Raw genomic sequence first — 17,273 nt, forward strand, 5'->3', positions numbered from 1 at the left:
CATACCTATTTGAAGGTTTGTGTCAAATTTTAATTGGATTTTTAGGGCGATGCTAAAGTGATCTTAGAAGTAAACAGCGGCTTTGAGAATGATGATCGCATGCAATGATGACCAAAAAAATGACTAGGTATCCCCCAGTCACTGTCCATTTCTTGTTTTTAAAGGATGATAGAAGTGCTACACCTGGTGGAGAGAGATGGTAAGACAGAAATTGTTGATTTATGCATGCTGTACGTTATGACATGACAGATCAAGATGTAACAGAGGGTCCATTTTTTCAACTTTTCTCCAATACTAGAGAGCCATTACGATGTTGATCAACGCATGAATAGAAACCTAGTCCGGTTTTGACTTAGTTTTCTTTCTAGCTTCGTTTGAATGTCGCGGTTGCGCAAGTTTGTACGGAATGGGGTGAGTTTACATTAGCTTGCCTAGCAGGCAAACATTACCTTGCAGGGGCACATGTGTTCAGTTCTACTGTAATGTTGCTGACGATGCATTTTTTGGTAAGCTAGGTAGCTAATATGTTACAATGCTATTTCGGTTCATATAAAACGTACACAAAAATGACAAAAGTTATAAACAGCACTGAGGCAAGTAAATGACCTGCTAACTTACTAGTTAGTAGCATGCCCACCACTAGTTAACTATACAGACATCATGGAAGTGAACTAGCTAGTAGCATGCCCACCACTAGTTAACTATACAGACATCATGGAAGTGAACTAGCTAGTAGCATGCCCACCACTAGCTAACTATACAGACATCATGGAAGTTAACTAGCTAGTAGCATGCCCACCACTAGTTAACTATACAGACATCATGGAAGTGAACTAGCTAGTAGCATGCCCACCACTAGTTAACTATACAGACATCATGGAAGTGAACTAGCTAGTAGCATGCCCACCACTAGTTAACTATACAGACATCATGGAAGTGAACTAGCTAGTAGCATGCCCACCACTAGCTAACTATACAGACATCATGGAAGTGAACTAGCTAGTAGCATGCCCACCACTAGTTAACTATACAGACATCATGGAAGTGAACTAGCTAGTAGCATGCCCACCACTAGCTAACTATACAGACATCATGGAAGTGAACTAGCTAGTAGCATGCCCACCACTAGCTAACTATACAGACATCATGGAAGTGAACTAGCTAGTAGCATGCCCACCACTAGCTAACTATACAGACATCATGGAAGTGAACTAGCTAGTAGCATGCCCACCACTAGCTAACTATACAGACATCATGGAAGTTAACTAGCTAGTAGCATGCCCACCACTAGCTAACTATACAGACATCATGGAAGTTAACTAGCTAGTAGCATGCCCACCACTAGTTAACTATACAGACATCATGGAAGTTAACTAGCTAGTAGCATGCCCACCACTAGCTAACTATACAGACATCATGGAAGTTAACTAGCTAGTTTATCAACGTGCAAATATATACCTTACTCTGGCAATATAACTAGCTAAAGGCTTTTCGTACTTGAAGAATATTATTTAACGAATTATTTTGACATTTCGTTGAAAATTTGTGTAAATAAATCCAAACTACATTCCAAGTGATAGTTTGGTCGTTACCTGCCACATGGCCTTTCCAGAGGAGAAAGATCAAGACGACGTCTGTTGAAACGTTTTTAGTAAAAATCATTGATTTTCTTTTGCAATATTTACTAAACCCGTGGGTCATTTTTTATAGTATATAACGAATATGAATTCGGAGGACAGATATTATTAAATATTATAGCGACCCAGACAGACAGCTGTGTGTTATGTGTCAGGCTATTTGTTGGTTGTGTTGTACTTACCAGTACCCAGTGTTCGCGGGGTTCGACATGCCAATCAACCTGCTATCTGCCAATCACGGGAATGCCTGGAACATTCTGATGCCGGGCTTCCTGGTGGTTGGTGGAGAGGCGTGGAGGGGGGTTGGGCAGGGAGCATTGGAAGTTAAGACCAGGTTTAGACGTTGTTCTCTCTCTCTTATGTCTGGCTTTCACAAGAGAAGGTCACGGTTGGTTTATAGGGTATCCTTCATTTATTTGTCGTGGGCTACGGCCAAACAGTAGCCTGTGGAAAGTTGGGTTAATAAACCGTACATTCGTAAACTCAACCCTCTGTCTGGACAATTGTTCCTTTATGATCATTACAACATTACAGCATTGGACCTCTCACTAAAGGCATCAGTCATGCAAAAGTTATACTTAAATCCAAACTGGTTCTCTAGTAAATTGGTAGGAATGTCTCATCCTATGTTCAAGAATGGCCTTTTCCCCTTTATTCAGATTACACCTGCTCACTTTCGGTTGTTTGAAAAGGAAATAATCTCCAAAATATCGTTATTTTTTTAAACAAGCCTTAGAAAGTAGGTTGTAATTTCAGTTTAATCCACCTGAAAAGACAGAACAAATAATACAATACTAATTGATTAAAAAAATATTTTTTCGAATAAATATTTAAAAAAGGTATAATTTCAGTGAATGACATCATAAATAGGACTGGTGGAGTTGTGTCACACATGCAGCTAACACAGACATATGTAAATGTCTGCTCTACCCAAAATTACAACCAACTAATTGCAGCATTACCACAAAAATGGAAGAGGCAAGTAGAAGGGGGGAAAGTAAGGAACTTGTATGTCGGCCCTGTATTAAAGAACGTAAATGGTTAAAGAAAAGTGTGATAAATAAAAACATTTACCAATTTAATTGAAGGACCAAAAAACTGACAGCTGTGCCATATAAATGGCAAAATAGTTGGGAAGAGATTTTCGATGTACCCATTCCATGGCACATGGTTTATGAATTGATACGCAAAACAACCGCGGATTCAAAACTTCGAATTTTTCAGTTTAAATTACTATACAAAATTCATGCAACCGATCGAATGTTATATATATATATATATATATATATATATATATATATATATATATATATATATATATATATATATATATATGGGGGATACAGTCTTCCCAGCTCTGCAGATTTTACTGTGAGGAGGCAGAGTCATTAGGTCATTTATTTTGGTATTGTCTATATGTAGCTCGTTTTTGGTCACAGGTCCAGGAATGGCTGAAGAATTGCAACTAACGCTACAGATAGCTAAACAATACTGGGTGATTTGAAAAGCCATAGTCAATCAATAATATAATATAATAATTATTTTACCAAAAATGTTTATTTTTAATTTATAATCTGTAGAAGCTATGAGAATAGAAAGGTTCAGTACTTTTGTGAAGCATCACAGCACAGTTGAAAAATATATGGCAAATAGAAATCCCAAATGGATGGTGTTGAGAGATCGATGGGAGGGGGTTGAATGGAGCTGAAGGGTGGCAGTCAGTGTAACCATCTGATCTTGGTGACTGACCAAGGCCTTTCTCCCCGATTGCTCAGTTTGTCCTGGCTTACAGCTCTAGGAAGAGTCTTAGTGGTTCTAAAATTCTTCCATTTAAGAATGATGGAGGCCACTGTGTTCTTTGGCACCTTCAATGCTGCTAAAACGTTTTTCATCCATTTTAGAATGAGGCTGTAACGTAACAAAATGTTGCTGGACCCCAGGAAGAGTAGCTGCTGCCTTGGCAAGAATGAATGTGGATCCTAAATAAATATAAATATCAGTCAATTGCCAGGGTTAGAGCTTCCATGTCTGTTCTATTCATTCTTATTTCTATGGTCAGGCCATAGGGTATTACATGTAAACAAGATAAGCTAAATAAATACACGAATTATTGAATAAGTAATTGGTTAATAAATGAGAAGGAATTCCTGAAATATTTAAAAATAATAACATGAAAAAGAATACAGGCCAAAGCACATCAGCAGTTGTATTTACCCCACCAACACTGCAGAAGTCCGATCCACTATTAGACTATATTTCTCTATATCAAAATGTGTAAAACCAATACTTGAACACTGAGCCCAACCTCCAGTATGTTGCGTTAATATTTATGTTCATTTTAAAGTAGACCAATCCGAAAGTGGCGTCAGGTCTCCATGTCGGATTCCCCCAGTCCGCGCCTTCGTGTCAGCTGAACTGCGCTCCTGTCTTCACCCCACTGTCAGCTACAAGACAAACATGACATATAAAACGTGTGGTGGCCACAGAATAGATATATCTAGTCGAGGGAGATGAACACAGGAAAGAGTAAGACGCGTATGTAGAAGAAGCCTGTTGGATTATTTTATATAAAACGGCAGAACAGTCTTTCTGGTCGCAGGTTCCTCATATATAAGTAGCCTGTCCTACAGTATTGGGACAAATATACCTCGTCCAAAGTCTTGGCTAGTTTATTGACTCACTAAAATGGTTCGTTTACGAACTTTTACGCATCATTGATTTGATGCGTTTTCGTAATTGTTAGTCTCGTCCATAAATTATGTCAGTATACTTAAGCTGATTTATTAGAAATTGCTTCATTAATCCAGTCATTCATTGATGGTTTGATTGTCTGATTGATTAATACACTTCGTTGACATATTAAACTACAGGGGCAGCCATGAGAGGAAGGTTGATGCTTGGCATTGTTGCGTCACAATATAAAATGCCTCTGATGACGTAATGATCAAACACCAAGCTGCCACTGGTGAAATGAGGATCATTAGCTGATTGAACTGCAAGGTGAACGGTAAGTACGCCCGTCCGCCTGTTTATCGGATAAATGAGGGGATAGACAACAGATTTATTGAGCACCAGATATATCTAGGCTTTTAGAAATTAATTGAACAAAGTTGTTAAATTTTAATGAATATATCTTGTCCCAAATAATTATTTCAACTCAGAACTGAATTTGATGAAATTAGATAAGAGACTTTAATAACATGAAAAACATTTCCCCAAATACTAAACAAAGTTGTTTCTGTGACTCTCTTTTTATAGTTTAATGGTGCTGAAAGCCACTTCCTATTCCAAGTATTCAAGACTAGAAGGAGCATTCTGATTAGAATCCTGCAGACCAGTGAATGATGAATAGGAGGCCCAACCTGAATGGGTCTGGAGGACCAAGGTCCATCGGTGTTCCGCTACTCTGTCCTTCTAACAGAGTGCTGCTGGAGAGAGAAGAGGTCAGCCAGGCCCCAGTGATGGCCTCCTCTTTCAGGCCCTCAGCGTTCCCCTCCCTGCATGTTGTACCCCGTGCTCCCCCTCCAGACAAAATCAGGCCCAAGAGGCCCACAGCTGCCCACAGAAAGAGGAGAGACCTCCAGTCCCTGGTTCCAGTCCAGGATGGATGTCGTGAATCTCCCGGTTGGTTTAACAGCAGCAGCTCCCAGCTACCTGCCAAAACCAACAGACGCAGGCGCAACAAGGAGCTTTCCTTCACTGAGGTTCTGAAGAACTACAAGCTTCTGCCTGATTCCCGGCCCAACAGCCCAGAGAGCCTGTACCAGAATGAGATGACACCTAGAATCCCTGTCAGCATCACTAGACCTGAGGGGAGGCCTAGCAACCCTCAACGCCCCACTAGACGGCCTGTTAGACCAGTGGGCCTGGTCCAGCCTGATGTACAGCCTTCCAGACCTGAGGGGAGGCCTAGCAACCCTCGGCGAACCACTAGACGGCCTGTTAGACCAGTGGGCCTGGTCCAGCCTGATGTACAGCCTTCCAGACCTGAGGGGAGGCCTAGCAACCCTCTGGGCCCCACTAGACGGCCTGTTAGACCAGTCGGCCTGGTCCAGCATGATATTCAGCCTTCCAGACCTGAGGGAAGGCCTAGCAACCCTCGGAGCACCACTAGGAGAAAAGTTAAGCCTAGTAATCCTGTGTGTTCCGTTATGCTCGAGTCCCAACCTACCAGTCCTGTGAGCATCACCACCAGCAATGTGGACGTAGTCCAGCCTGAGCCCCGTCCTACCTGCCCTCTGACCCTGGAGGAGCCGGCCCTTTCAGAGTCATGCAGCTTCAGCAACAATGTGTTTGTTCTCTCCATGCCGAAAGCTGCCCAGCCAGAGGAGGCTGCCAGAGGGAGCAGCAGCCCACCCAGGGACATCATCAGGCCTGAGACCTTCGTCCAGACAGGACCCCTGCTGGCCAGGAGAGCCCAGAGGGATGCTCCTCCTCCAAAGGTCCCCAAACCCCCGGTGGCCCCCCGGCCCAAACTGCTGCCCTCCCTGGGCCAGGGCAACGTGTCCCTTGTCAGTGCCAACGCCTGGGATGAAAGGACCAAGAAGAAGAGAAAGAAAGGTCAGCACTTCTCTTTGTGCAATGACACATTCTGTCTATGAATATATTGTCAATATTGTATATGTTGTTTGCTGATGTACGACCAGGAAGATGATTGTCATGTTTTAATACATTCATAAATGAATTACTAATAAATGAATGTAACCTCATGTAATGTAATTTAAAGGAGTCAGAGTCCAGAGGTCTAGCCTGGGTCTGAGGCATATCCCCCGTGACCTAGAGCTGGCCATGATGAGACCCCGTCTGGTCAAGTCAGCCGTTCCCTCCCAGCAGCCCTACAGGCCTTGGGACGACGAGGACGAGGTGGACATCTACGCCCTGAGGCGAACAGCCTACATGTGTCCCATGTACGACCAGGAGGAGAGCAGCGTCAGGGGCAACAAGAGGGTGTCAGTGGAGGACCTGGACAACATTCCTTTCAGAAGGAAGATCACCTTGTGTTATTTCATGGGGGGTCGCAGGGTCATGCTGCCAAAAGACTACTAACTCCACCCCCCTCAATATCCACAACATCCCCCCTTTGTCCCTGACAGCGAAGAACAGGACACACACAGAGAGACAGAGTGGACACCAACAGGGCCATCAGAGGAACAGAGACCCTCTCAGTTGAGGTTAGGAACGTCAGCTACTAAAAGGCTTTCTATAGACCATCTCTGTAGCAAGAGAACCTCCAGTGATCAGACTGGACTGTCCTCTGTCTCCCCTCATCTCTGATACACCAGACTGGGATGTCCTCTGTCTCCCCTCATCTCTGATACACCAGACTGGACTGTCCTCTGTCTCCCCTCATCTCTGATACACCAGACTGGGCTGTCCTCTGTCTCCCCTCATCTCTGATACACCAGACTGGGCTGTCCTCTGTCTCCCCTCATCTCTGATACACCAGGCTGGACTGTCCTCTGTCTCCCCTCATCTCTGATACACCAGGCTGGACTGCCCCCTGCCTCCCCTCCCCACTACTCCCCCTAGAGTACCGCTGCACCCTGCCTCCCCTCCCCACTACTCCACCTAGAGTACCGCTGCACCCTGCCTCCCCTCCCCACTACTCCCCCTAGAGTACCGCTGCCCCCTGCCTCCCCTCCCCACTACTCCCCCTAGAGTACCGCTGCACCCTGCCTCCCCTCCCCACTACTCCCCCTAGAGTACCGCTGCACCCTGCCTCCCCTCCCCACTACTCCCCCTAGAGTACCGCTGCCCCCTGCCTCCCCTCCCCACTACTCCCCCTAGAGTACCGCTGCACCCTGCCTCCCCTCCCCACTACTCCCCCTAGAGTACCGCTGCCCCCTGCCTCCACTCCCCACTACTCCCCCTAGAGTACCGCTGCACCCTGCCTCCCCTCCCCACTACTCCCCCTAGAGTACCGCTGCACCCTGTCTCCCCTCCCCACTACTCCCCCTAGAGTACCGCTGCACCCTGCCTCCCCTCCCCACTACTCCCCCTAGAGTACCGCTGCCCCCTGCCTCCCCTCCCCACTACTCCCCCTAGAGTACCGCTGCACCCTGCCTCCCCTCCCCACTACTCCCCCTAGAGTACCGCTGCCCCCTGCCTCCCCTCCCCACTACTCCCCCTAGAGTACCGCTGCACCCTGCCTCCCCTCCCCACTACTCCCCCTAGAGTACCGCTGCCCCCTGCCTCCCCTCCCCACTACTCCCCCTAGAGTACCGCTGCACCCTGCCTCCCCTCCCCACTACTCCACCTAGAGTACCGCTGCACCCTGCCTCCCCTCCCCACTACTCCCCCTAGAGTACCGCTGCACCCTGCCTCCCCTCCCCACTACTCCCCCTAGAGTACCGCTGCACCCTGCCTCCCCTCCCCACTACTCCCCCTAGAGTACCGCTGCACCCTGCCTCCCCTCCCCACTACTCCCCCTAGAGTACCGCTGCACCCTGCCTCCCCTCCCCACTACTCCCCCTAGAGTACCGCTGCACCCTGCCTCCCCTCCCCACTACTCCCCCTAGAGTACCGCTGCACCCTGCCTCCCCTCCCCACTACTCCCCCTAGAGTACCGCTGCACCCTGCCTCCCCTCCCCACTACTCCCCCTAGAGTACCGCTGCACCCTGCCTCCCCTCCCCACTACTCCCCCTAGAGTACCGCTGCACCCTGCCTCCCCTCCCCACTACTCCCCCAAGAGTACCGCTGCACCCTGCCTCCCCTCCCCACTACTCCCCCTAGAGTACCGCTGCACCCTGCCTCCCCTCCTCACTACTCCCCCTAGAGTACCGCTGCACCCTGCCTCCCCTCCCCACTACTCCCCCAAGAGTACCGCTGCACCCTGCCTCCCCTCCCCACTACTCCCCCTAGAGTACCGCTGCACCCTGCCTCCCCTCCCCACTACTCCCCCTAGAGTACCGCTGCCCCCTGCATCCCCTCCCCTCTACTCCCCCTAGAGTACCGCTGCCCCCTGCCTCCCCTCCCCACTACTCCCCCTAGAGTACCGCTGCACCCTGCCTCCCCTCCCCACTACTCCCCCAAGAGTACCGCTGCCCCCTGCCTCCCCTCCCCACTACTCCCCCAAGAGTACCGCTGCACCCTGCCTCCCCTCCCCACTACTCCCCCTAGAGTACCGCTGCCCCCTGCCTCCCCTCCCCACTACTCCCCCTAGAGTACCGCTGCACCCTGCCTCCCCTCCCCACTACTCCCCCTAGAGTACCGCTGCCCCCTGCCTCCCCTCCCCACTACTCCCCCTAGAGTACCGCTGCCCCCTGCCTCCCCTCCCCACTACTCCCCCTAGAGTACCGCTGCCCCCTGCCTCCTCTCCCCACTACTCCCCCTAGAGTACCGGTGTACCCTGCCTCCCCTCCCCACGACTCCCCCTAGAGTACCGCTGCACCCTGCCTCCCCTCCTCACAACTCCCCCTAGAGTACCACTGCACCCTGCCTCCCCTCCCCACGACTCCCCCTAGAGTACCGCTGCACCCTGCCTCCCCTCCTCACTACTCCCCCTAGAGTACCACTGCACCCTGCCTCCCCTCCCCACTACTCCCCCTAGAGTACCACTGCACCCTGCCTCCCCTCCCCACTACTCCCCCTAGAGTACCGCTGCACCCTGCCTCCCCTCCCCACTACTCCCCCTAGAGTACCGCTGCACCCTGCCTCCCCTCCTCACTACTCCCCCTAGAGTACCGCTGCACCCTGCCTCCCCTCCCCACGACTCCCCCTAGAGTACCGCTGCACCCTGCCTCCCCTCCTCACTACTCCCCCTAGAGTACCGCTGCACCCTGCCTCCCCTCCCCACGACTCCCCCTAGAGTACCGCTGCACCCTGCCTCCCCTCCCCACTACTCCCCCTAGAGTACCGCTGCACCCTGCCTCCCCTCCCCACTACTCCCCCTAGAGTACCGCTGCCCCCTGCCTCCCCTCACTCCCCTCTGTGTCTGTGTAATCTTGGTGGGCTGTTCGTGTGTCTTGTTGTGTTTATTTATTGAATGTATTCACTTCCAGAACTTTCTTCCTGACTCTCAGTGTACATCGTTACACCTTCACTTTTCCCTGAAGCATTACAGAAATAAAAACAAACCACTGAAGAAAATACAATCTTTGAGTGTTTTGAGTGAGTTTTGAGTAGAGACACTGATGAATATGTTAATTAGACGATGATACAGGATAAACAACATGTCATAACTGACAGGATAAATTACATGGATAAAATTCAACCATCAAAACTGAGAACAACTTTAAAATAAAGGGGAGGTTTATTCATTGTATTATTACTGATCCATTGCAGATTATCCTACATGTCAATCAAACTGTGCTGTGAGAATCATATTGCCTCCTAGACTCTCAGGCCTGTTTTCCAAATGGTACCCTATTCCCTATGGGCCCTGGTCAAAAGTAGTGCACTACATAGGGTTAAAGGGTGCCACGTGGGACACGAGCCAAGCCAGACACACAGAAGACACACAGGACTCAGGACATCACATTACATACATACACATGGGCAACAGCATCTTTTATCAACAATACTGCATCATGAGGACAGTTACCACATGATGATATGACATCATTAGAGCATCACTGTCAAAGTGAAAGGGACAGACTGATAAAAAACACCACTTAGAAAATCACTAGACAGTAACATCTGACAGTAGTGTTTAATGTCCAGCAGCAATATTAGTAGTATCCCATCCTATTATTCTCAATGATGCATTTTATAATCATTTCATTCAAGTCATTTGAATTAGAAAGAACAGATTATGTCGTGAAAAATATAATAATTTAATGTATGAATTTAGCTGAAAGCTATAAACCATCATAAGAGTCTTTGGAGTCAAACAGTAAAACTCAGATGAAAGACACCTTGGAGATCCTGATATCAACACATTGTAACGTTGTTCCTTCTAACAGAATGACTGTTCCACCTAGTAGTCCATCACATTGTAACGTTGTTCCTTCTAACAGAATGACTGTTCCACCTAGTAGTCCATCACATTGTAACGTTGTTCCTTCTAACAGAATGACTGTTCCACCTAGTAGTCCATCACATTGTAACATTGTTCCACCTAGTAGTCCAACACATTGTAATGTTGTTCCTTCTAACAGAATGGCTGTTCCACCTAGTAGTCCAACACATTTTAAGGTTGTTCCTTCTAACAGAATGACTGTTCCACCTAGTAGTCCAACACAGAAGTAGGTGGTCAGTAATGGTTCTTGTTTTGCAGTAAGCCAACTAAGTCAACTGGTTCAGTAAGTCTTAGATTGCATATATGATATGTGACTTGAAGGTTTTTCCTGAAGCAGTCCATCCGTTTCCAACAGTGAAAACCCAGCCCACATTTAATAGTAGATACTTGATGTGTTTGTGGTGCGTAGACCAAAGACTGATGAGTTATGAACAGAACAATGTGGAAGTTGAGTCCATTGTGTTCATCCATCCTTCAGCAGCCAGCCAGCCTCCAGTTGATTCATCACCATCCTGCAATGTCATATTTCAACCAGCAGGGGTCACTGATTCTACTATCTGAATTGTATCACTGTTCAAAGATGCCTCTGCCTTATCCAAGGTTCATCCTCCATTTCATGGCTTAAGGTAAACAGACAACACATGCATGAATCCAGAGTATTGTTTTATCAAAACCATTTATAAAACACATCATCCTCAGACTGATAGTCTTCCATGGTCTTATTGTAAAGTCAAGTCCTTTAGAATCGTATTGGAGATACTGGAACTTTCCACAGTCAAATAAAGCATGTTTCCTTTTGCATAGAAACACTAGAATGTTCTCTTATCAGACACTGAAGAAGAAGAAACCAAAAAGCCCTTTCATGGTTTTAGAACGGTTGTCCAAAGAAGAACAACTTTGGTGTTTGAAAGTCATCAAACATCTGAAGTCAACAGCTCTCTGTGGTTGTAAAGTCATCAAATATGGAGTCAGTCAACAGCTCTCTGTGATTGTAAAGTCATCAAGCATGGAGTCAGTCAACAGCTCTCTGTGATTGTAAAGTCATCAAACATGGAGTCAGTCAACAGCTCTCTGTGATTGTAAAGTCATCAAGCATGGAGTCAGTCAACAGCTCTCTGTGATTGTAAAGTAATAAAACATGGAGTCAGTCAACATCTCTCTGTGATTGTAAAGTCATCAAGCATGGAGTCAGTCAACATCTCTCTGTGATTGTAAAGTCATCAAACATGGAGTCAGTCAACAGCTCTCTGTGATTGTAAAGTCATCAAACATGGAGTCAGTCAACAGCTCTCTGTGATTGTAAAGACATCAAACATGGAGTCAGTCAACAGCTCTCTGTGATTGTAAAGACATCAAACATGGAGTCAGTCAACATCTCTCTGTGATTGTAAAGTCATCAAACATGAAGTCAGTCAACAGCTCTCTGTGATTGTAAAGACATCAAACATGGAGTCAGTCAACAGCTCTCTGTGATTGTAAAGTCATCAAACATGGAGTCAGTCAACAGCTCTCTGTGATTGTAAAGTCATCAAATATGGAGTCAGTCAACATCTCTCTGTGATTGTAAAGACATCAAACATGGAGTCAGTCAACATCTCTCTGTGATTGTAAAGTCATCAAACATGAAGTCAGTCAACAGCTCTCTGTGATTGTAAAGACATCAAACATGGAGTCAGTCAACAGCTTATTCCTCTCAGTCCATCAGCCAAAATGATCATTATCATAACATAAATCATATAGTCATATTGATTGATAAAGATAACGCAAGCAGTAGCAGGCATGCTAAGATCAGGCATTCTGGAACATTCTAGAGAGATTTCCAGAGGGGGCGGGGTTTAGGCTAGGTAGCTGTCTGTCTGTCATCGGAAGACCAGCGTGGAGGCCTTGAGACAGGTGAAGGAGGCAGTGAGACAGGTGAGGAAGAGAGAAACAGACAGGTAGATCTGAGATGCTCCTCCACACTCCTTGGCGTTTTCCTGAAATCAATCGTTAACACAGTTACAGCCAGTTGTATAATGAACACTACTTAATAAGGCTATTAAGTTCACATTTTTGATCTTAGAATAACAAAAACTCAGTTTGAAATTAAAGGAGCTATGAGAATAGTGCAACACATGTTCTCTTCTGATGTCAATCCATCCACTTGAAGTGAGGTTATTGGGAAGCAGTGGACCAATACGGGGTGCTGACCTGAGGGTGATAGGCGTGGCAGGACTCGGGTCTCCTACGGACCTTCTGAGATTTCATCCTGTCACACTTTACTGAGGCGTTATGTACACAGAGGTCAAGGGCACCAACACACGTAACAACAAGGAGTATCTGTTACAATACCAACACACTAAACAACAACAAGGAGTATCTGTTACAATACCAACACACTAAACAACAACAAGGAGTATCTATGATACAATACCAACACACTAAACAACAACAAGGAGTATCTATGTTACAATACCAACACACAAACAACAACAAGGAGTATCTATGTTACAATACCAACACACTAAACAACAACAAGGAGTATCTGTTACAATACCAACACACTAAACAACAACAAGGAGTATCTTTGTTACAATACCAACACACTAAACAACAACAAGGAGTATCTGTTACAATACCAACACACTAAACAACAACAAGGAGTATCTGTTACAATACCAACACACTAAACAACAACAAGGAGTATCTATGATACAATACCAACACACTAAACAACAACAAGGAGTATCTATGTTACAATACCAACACACTAAACAACAACAAGGAGTATCTGTTACAATACCAACACACTAAACAACAACAAGGAGTATCTATGTTACAATACCAACACACTAAACAACAACAAGGAGTATCTTTGTTACAATACCAACACACTAAACAACAACAAGGAGTATCTGTTACAATACCAACACACTAAACAACAACAAGGAGTATCTGTTACAATACCAACACACTAAACAACAACAAGGAGTATCTATGTTACAATACCAACACACTAAACAACAACAAGGAGTATCTGTTACAATACCAACACACTAAACAACAACAAGGAGTATCTATGTTACAATACCAACACACTAAACAACAACAAGGAGTATCTATGTTACAATACCAACACACTAAACAACAACAAGGAGTATCTGTTACAATACCAACACACTAAACAACAACAAGGAGTATCTGTTACAATACCAACACACTAAACAACAACAAGGAGTATCTATGTTACAATACCAACACACTAAACAACAACAAGGAGTATCTGTTACAATACCAACACACTAAACAACAACAAGGAGTATCTGTTACAATACCAACACACTAAACAACAACAAGGAGTATCTATGTTACAATACCAACACACTAAACAACAACAAGGAGTATCTGTTACAATACCAACACACTAAACAACAACAAGGAGTATCTGTTACAATACCAACACACTAAACAACAACAAGGAGTATCTGTTACAATACCAACACACTAAACAACAACAAGGAGTATCTGTTACAATACCAACACACTAAACAACAACAAGGAGTATCTATGTTACAATACCAACACACTAAACAACAACAAGGAGTATCTGTTACAATACCAACACACTAAACAACAACAACAACAAGGAGTATCTATGATACAATACCAACACACTAAACAACAACAAGGAGTATCTGTTACAATACCAACACACTAAACAACAACAAGGAGTATCTATGATACAATACCAACACACTAAACAACAACAAGGAGTATCTATGTTACAATACCAACACACTAAACAACAACAACAAGGAGTATCTATGATACAATACCAACACACTAAACAACAACAAGGAGTATCTATGTTACAATACCAACACACTAAACAACAACAAGGAGTATCTATGATACAATACCAACACACTAAACAACAACAAGGAGTATCTATGATACAATACCAACACACTAAACAACAACAAGGAGTATCTATGATACAATACCAACACACTAAACAACAACAAGGAGTATCTATGTTACAATACCAACACACTAAACAACAACAAGGAGTATCTGTTACAATACCAACACACTAAACAACAACAAGGAGTATCTGTTACAATACCAACACACTAAACAACAACAAGGAGTATCTATGTTACAATACCAACACACTAAACAACAACAAGGAGTATCTATGTTACAATACCAACACGCTAAACAACAACAAGGAGTATCTATGATACAATACCAACACACTAAACAACAACAAGGAGTATCTATGTTACAATACCAACACACTAAACAACAACAAGGAGTATCTATGTTACAATACCAACACACTAAACAACAACAAGGAGTATCTGTTACAATACCAACACACTAAACAACAACAAGGAGTATCTATGATACAATACCAACACACTAAACAACAACAAGGAGTATCTATGTTACAATACCAACACACTAAACAACAACAAGGAGTATCTATGTTACAATACCAACACACTAAACAACAACAAGGAGTATCTATGTTACAATACCAACACACTAAACAACAACAAGGAGTATCTATGTTACAATACCAACACACTAAACAACAACAAGGAGTATCTGTTACAATACCAACACACTAAACAACAACAACAAGGAGTATCTATGATACAATACCAACACACTAAACAACAACAACGAGTATCTGTTACAATACCAACACACTAAACAACAACAAGGAGTATCTATGATACAATACCAACACTATAAACTGGGTGGTTCGAGCCCTGAATTCTGATTGGCTGACAGCCGTGGTATATCAGGCCGTATATAACGTGTATGACAAAACATTTATTGTTACTGCTTTAATTACACTGGTAACCAGTTTATAATCACGATAAGGCACCTCGTGGGTTTGTGGTATATGGCATTGCATTGTGCTAAGAACAGCCCTTAGCCGTGTTATATTGGTCATATACCACACCCCCTAGGTCGTTATTGCTTAAATAGTCTATATGCCAGGGGGATAGGGTCAGTCTGTCATATCTGGTGCAATTCTATATGCAGTGTGTGCAGGGTCAATTACATGAAAGCAGCCCTGTCTGGGTATGAGACCCTGACACCCCTACTGACAGATTGGCTGATGATGCAGCTCACACAGCACAGCCCATTATGGTGTGTGTTGTTCATGAAGGAATGTATGAGTGTATGACTGGCTTAATGCTTTACTACAGCTGGACTCTGTCAGAGTGATAAGACTCTACTCTCAATATGATCTACATAACCAATATAGACCATGTTCTCTCTCTCTCTCTCTCTCTCTCTCTCTCTCTCTCTCTCTCTCCTCGCTCTCCTGTCCTCGCTCTCCCTCTCTTCTTCTCTCCCTCTCTTCTTTTCTCCCTCTCTCTCCCTCTCTCTTCTTCTAGCCCCTCCCTCCCTCCCTCCCTCCCTCCCTCCCTCCCTCCCTATCCCTCTCTCTCTCCCTCCCCCCAACACCTGCTATTTCGACCTCTGAATGCTCGGCTATGACCCTGCAGGTCATTTATGAGGAGAGTTTAGGAAGATACTGCTCCTCACAGCGTAAAACAGCAATTCATAACTGGTTGAAATGAACGATGCCTGAAATAAATATAATAAGAGAAGTGATTTGTCTGATACATGACTAAGGAACTGCTTATTCATAGATATCAAATCCCATTTCCACAACACCATTATAATTATATCAATCACTGTCTGTGTCAGAGAGAGTGAACCAGTAAGATAGCGCTTCATGTTAAAGGATATATTTCACTTCCTTGGGTTCCATGGTGATAGCGGGATACTGACGGGAACAGTCACAGTCTGCCTGTACCACCAACATCAGCAGGTTACTGTCAGGGACAGCCTGGGTTACAAACATCCTGGAACACACACACACAGAACAGTTAAGACGCAGACACATAGATAGAGAGAGATAGAGAGAGAGAGAGAGGTAGAGAGAGAGAGGGAGAGAGAGAGGCAGAGAGAGAGAGGGGTAGAGAGAGAGAGAGAGAGAGAGAGAGTAGAGAGAGAGAGAGGTAGAGAGAGAGAGAGAGAGAGAGAGAGAGAGAGAGGCAGAGAGAGAGAGAGAGGTAGAGAGAGAGAGAGCGAGAGAGAGGCAGAGAGAGAGAGGTAGAGAGAGAGAGAGAGAGGTAGAGAGAGAGCGAGAGGTAGAGAGAGAGAGGTATAGAGAGAGAGAGAGGTAGAGAGAGAGAGAGAGGTAGAGAGAGAGCGAGAGGTAGAGAGATAGAGAGAGAGAGAGAGGTAGAGAGAGAGAGGTATAGAGAGAGAGAGGTAGAGAGAGAGAGAGAGAGGTAGAGAGAGAGAGAGAGAGAGAGAGAGAGGCAGAGAGAGAGAGGGGTAGAGAGAGAGAGGTAGAGAGAGAGAGGTAGAGAGAGAGAGAGGGAGAGAGAGGGAGAGAGAGAGGCAGAGAGAGAGAGGAGGGTAGAGAGAGAGCAAGAGAGAGAGAGAGAGAGAGAGAGAGAGAGAGAAGAGAGGTAGAGAGAGAGAGAGGTCCTGGGGCTCTGTTCACAAACACAAACACACCCCACAGAGCCCCAGAACACAGCACAATTAGACCAACCAAATCATGAGAAAACAAAAAGATAATTACTTGACACATTGGAAAGAATTAACAAAAAAACAGAGCAAACTAGAATGCTATTTGGCCTAAACAGAGAGTACA

The 17,273-nt window shown here is 45.1% G+C and overlaps 1 protein-coding gene across 1 annotated transcript in view; it reads right to left on the bottom strand.

The window, feature by feature from the left end:
* Positions 1-16,343: 16,343 nt before the first annotated feature.
* Positions 16,344-17,273, bottom strand: part of LOC149970086 (voltage-dependent calcium channel subunit alpha-2/delta-4-like) — a 188,100-nt gene continuing 187,170 nt past the window's right edge. Inside the window, exon 27 of the mRNA XM_090228740.1 lies at positions 16,344-16,470. Coding sequence (XP_090084866.1) covers positions 16,344-16,470 — 127 coding nt within the window. The remainder of the gene's footprint in view (positions 16,471-17,273) is intronic.

This window comes from Oncorhynchus mykiss, unplaced genomic scaffold (assembly GCF_057628025.1).
Source record: "Oncorhynchus mykiss isolate SJ-2025 unplaced genomic scaffold, ASM5762802v1 scaffold96, whole genome shotgun sequence".
Classification (NCBI taxonomy): domain Eukaryota; kingdom Metazoa; phylum Chordata; class Actinopteri; order Salmoniformes; family Salmonidae; genus Oncorhynchus; species Oncorhynchus mykiss.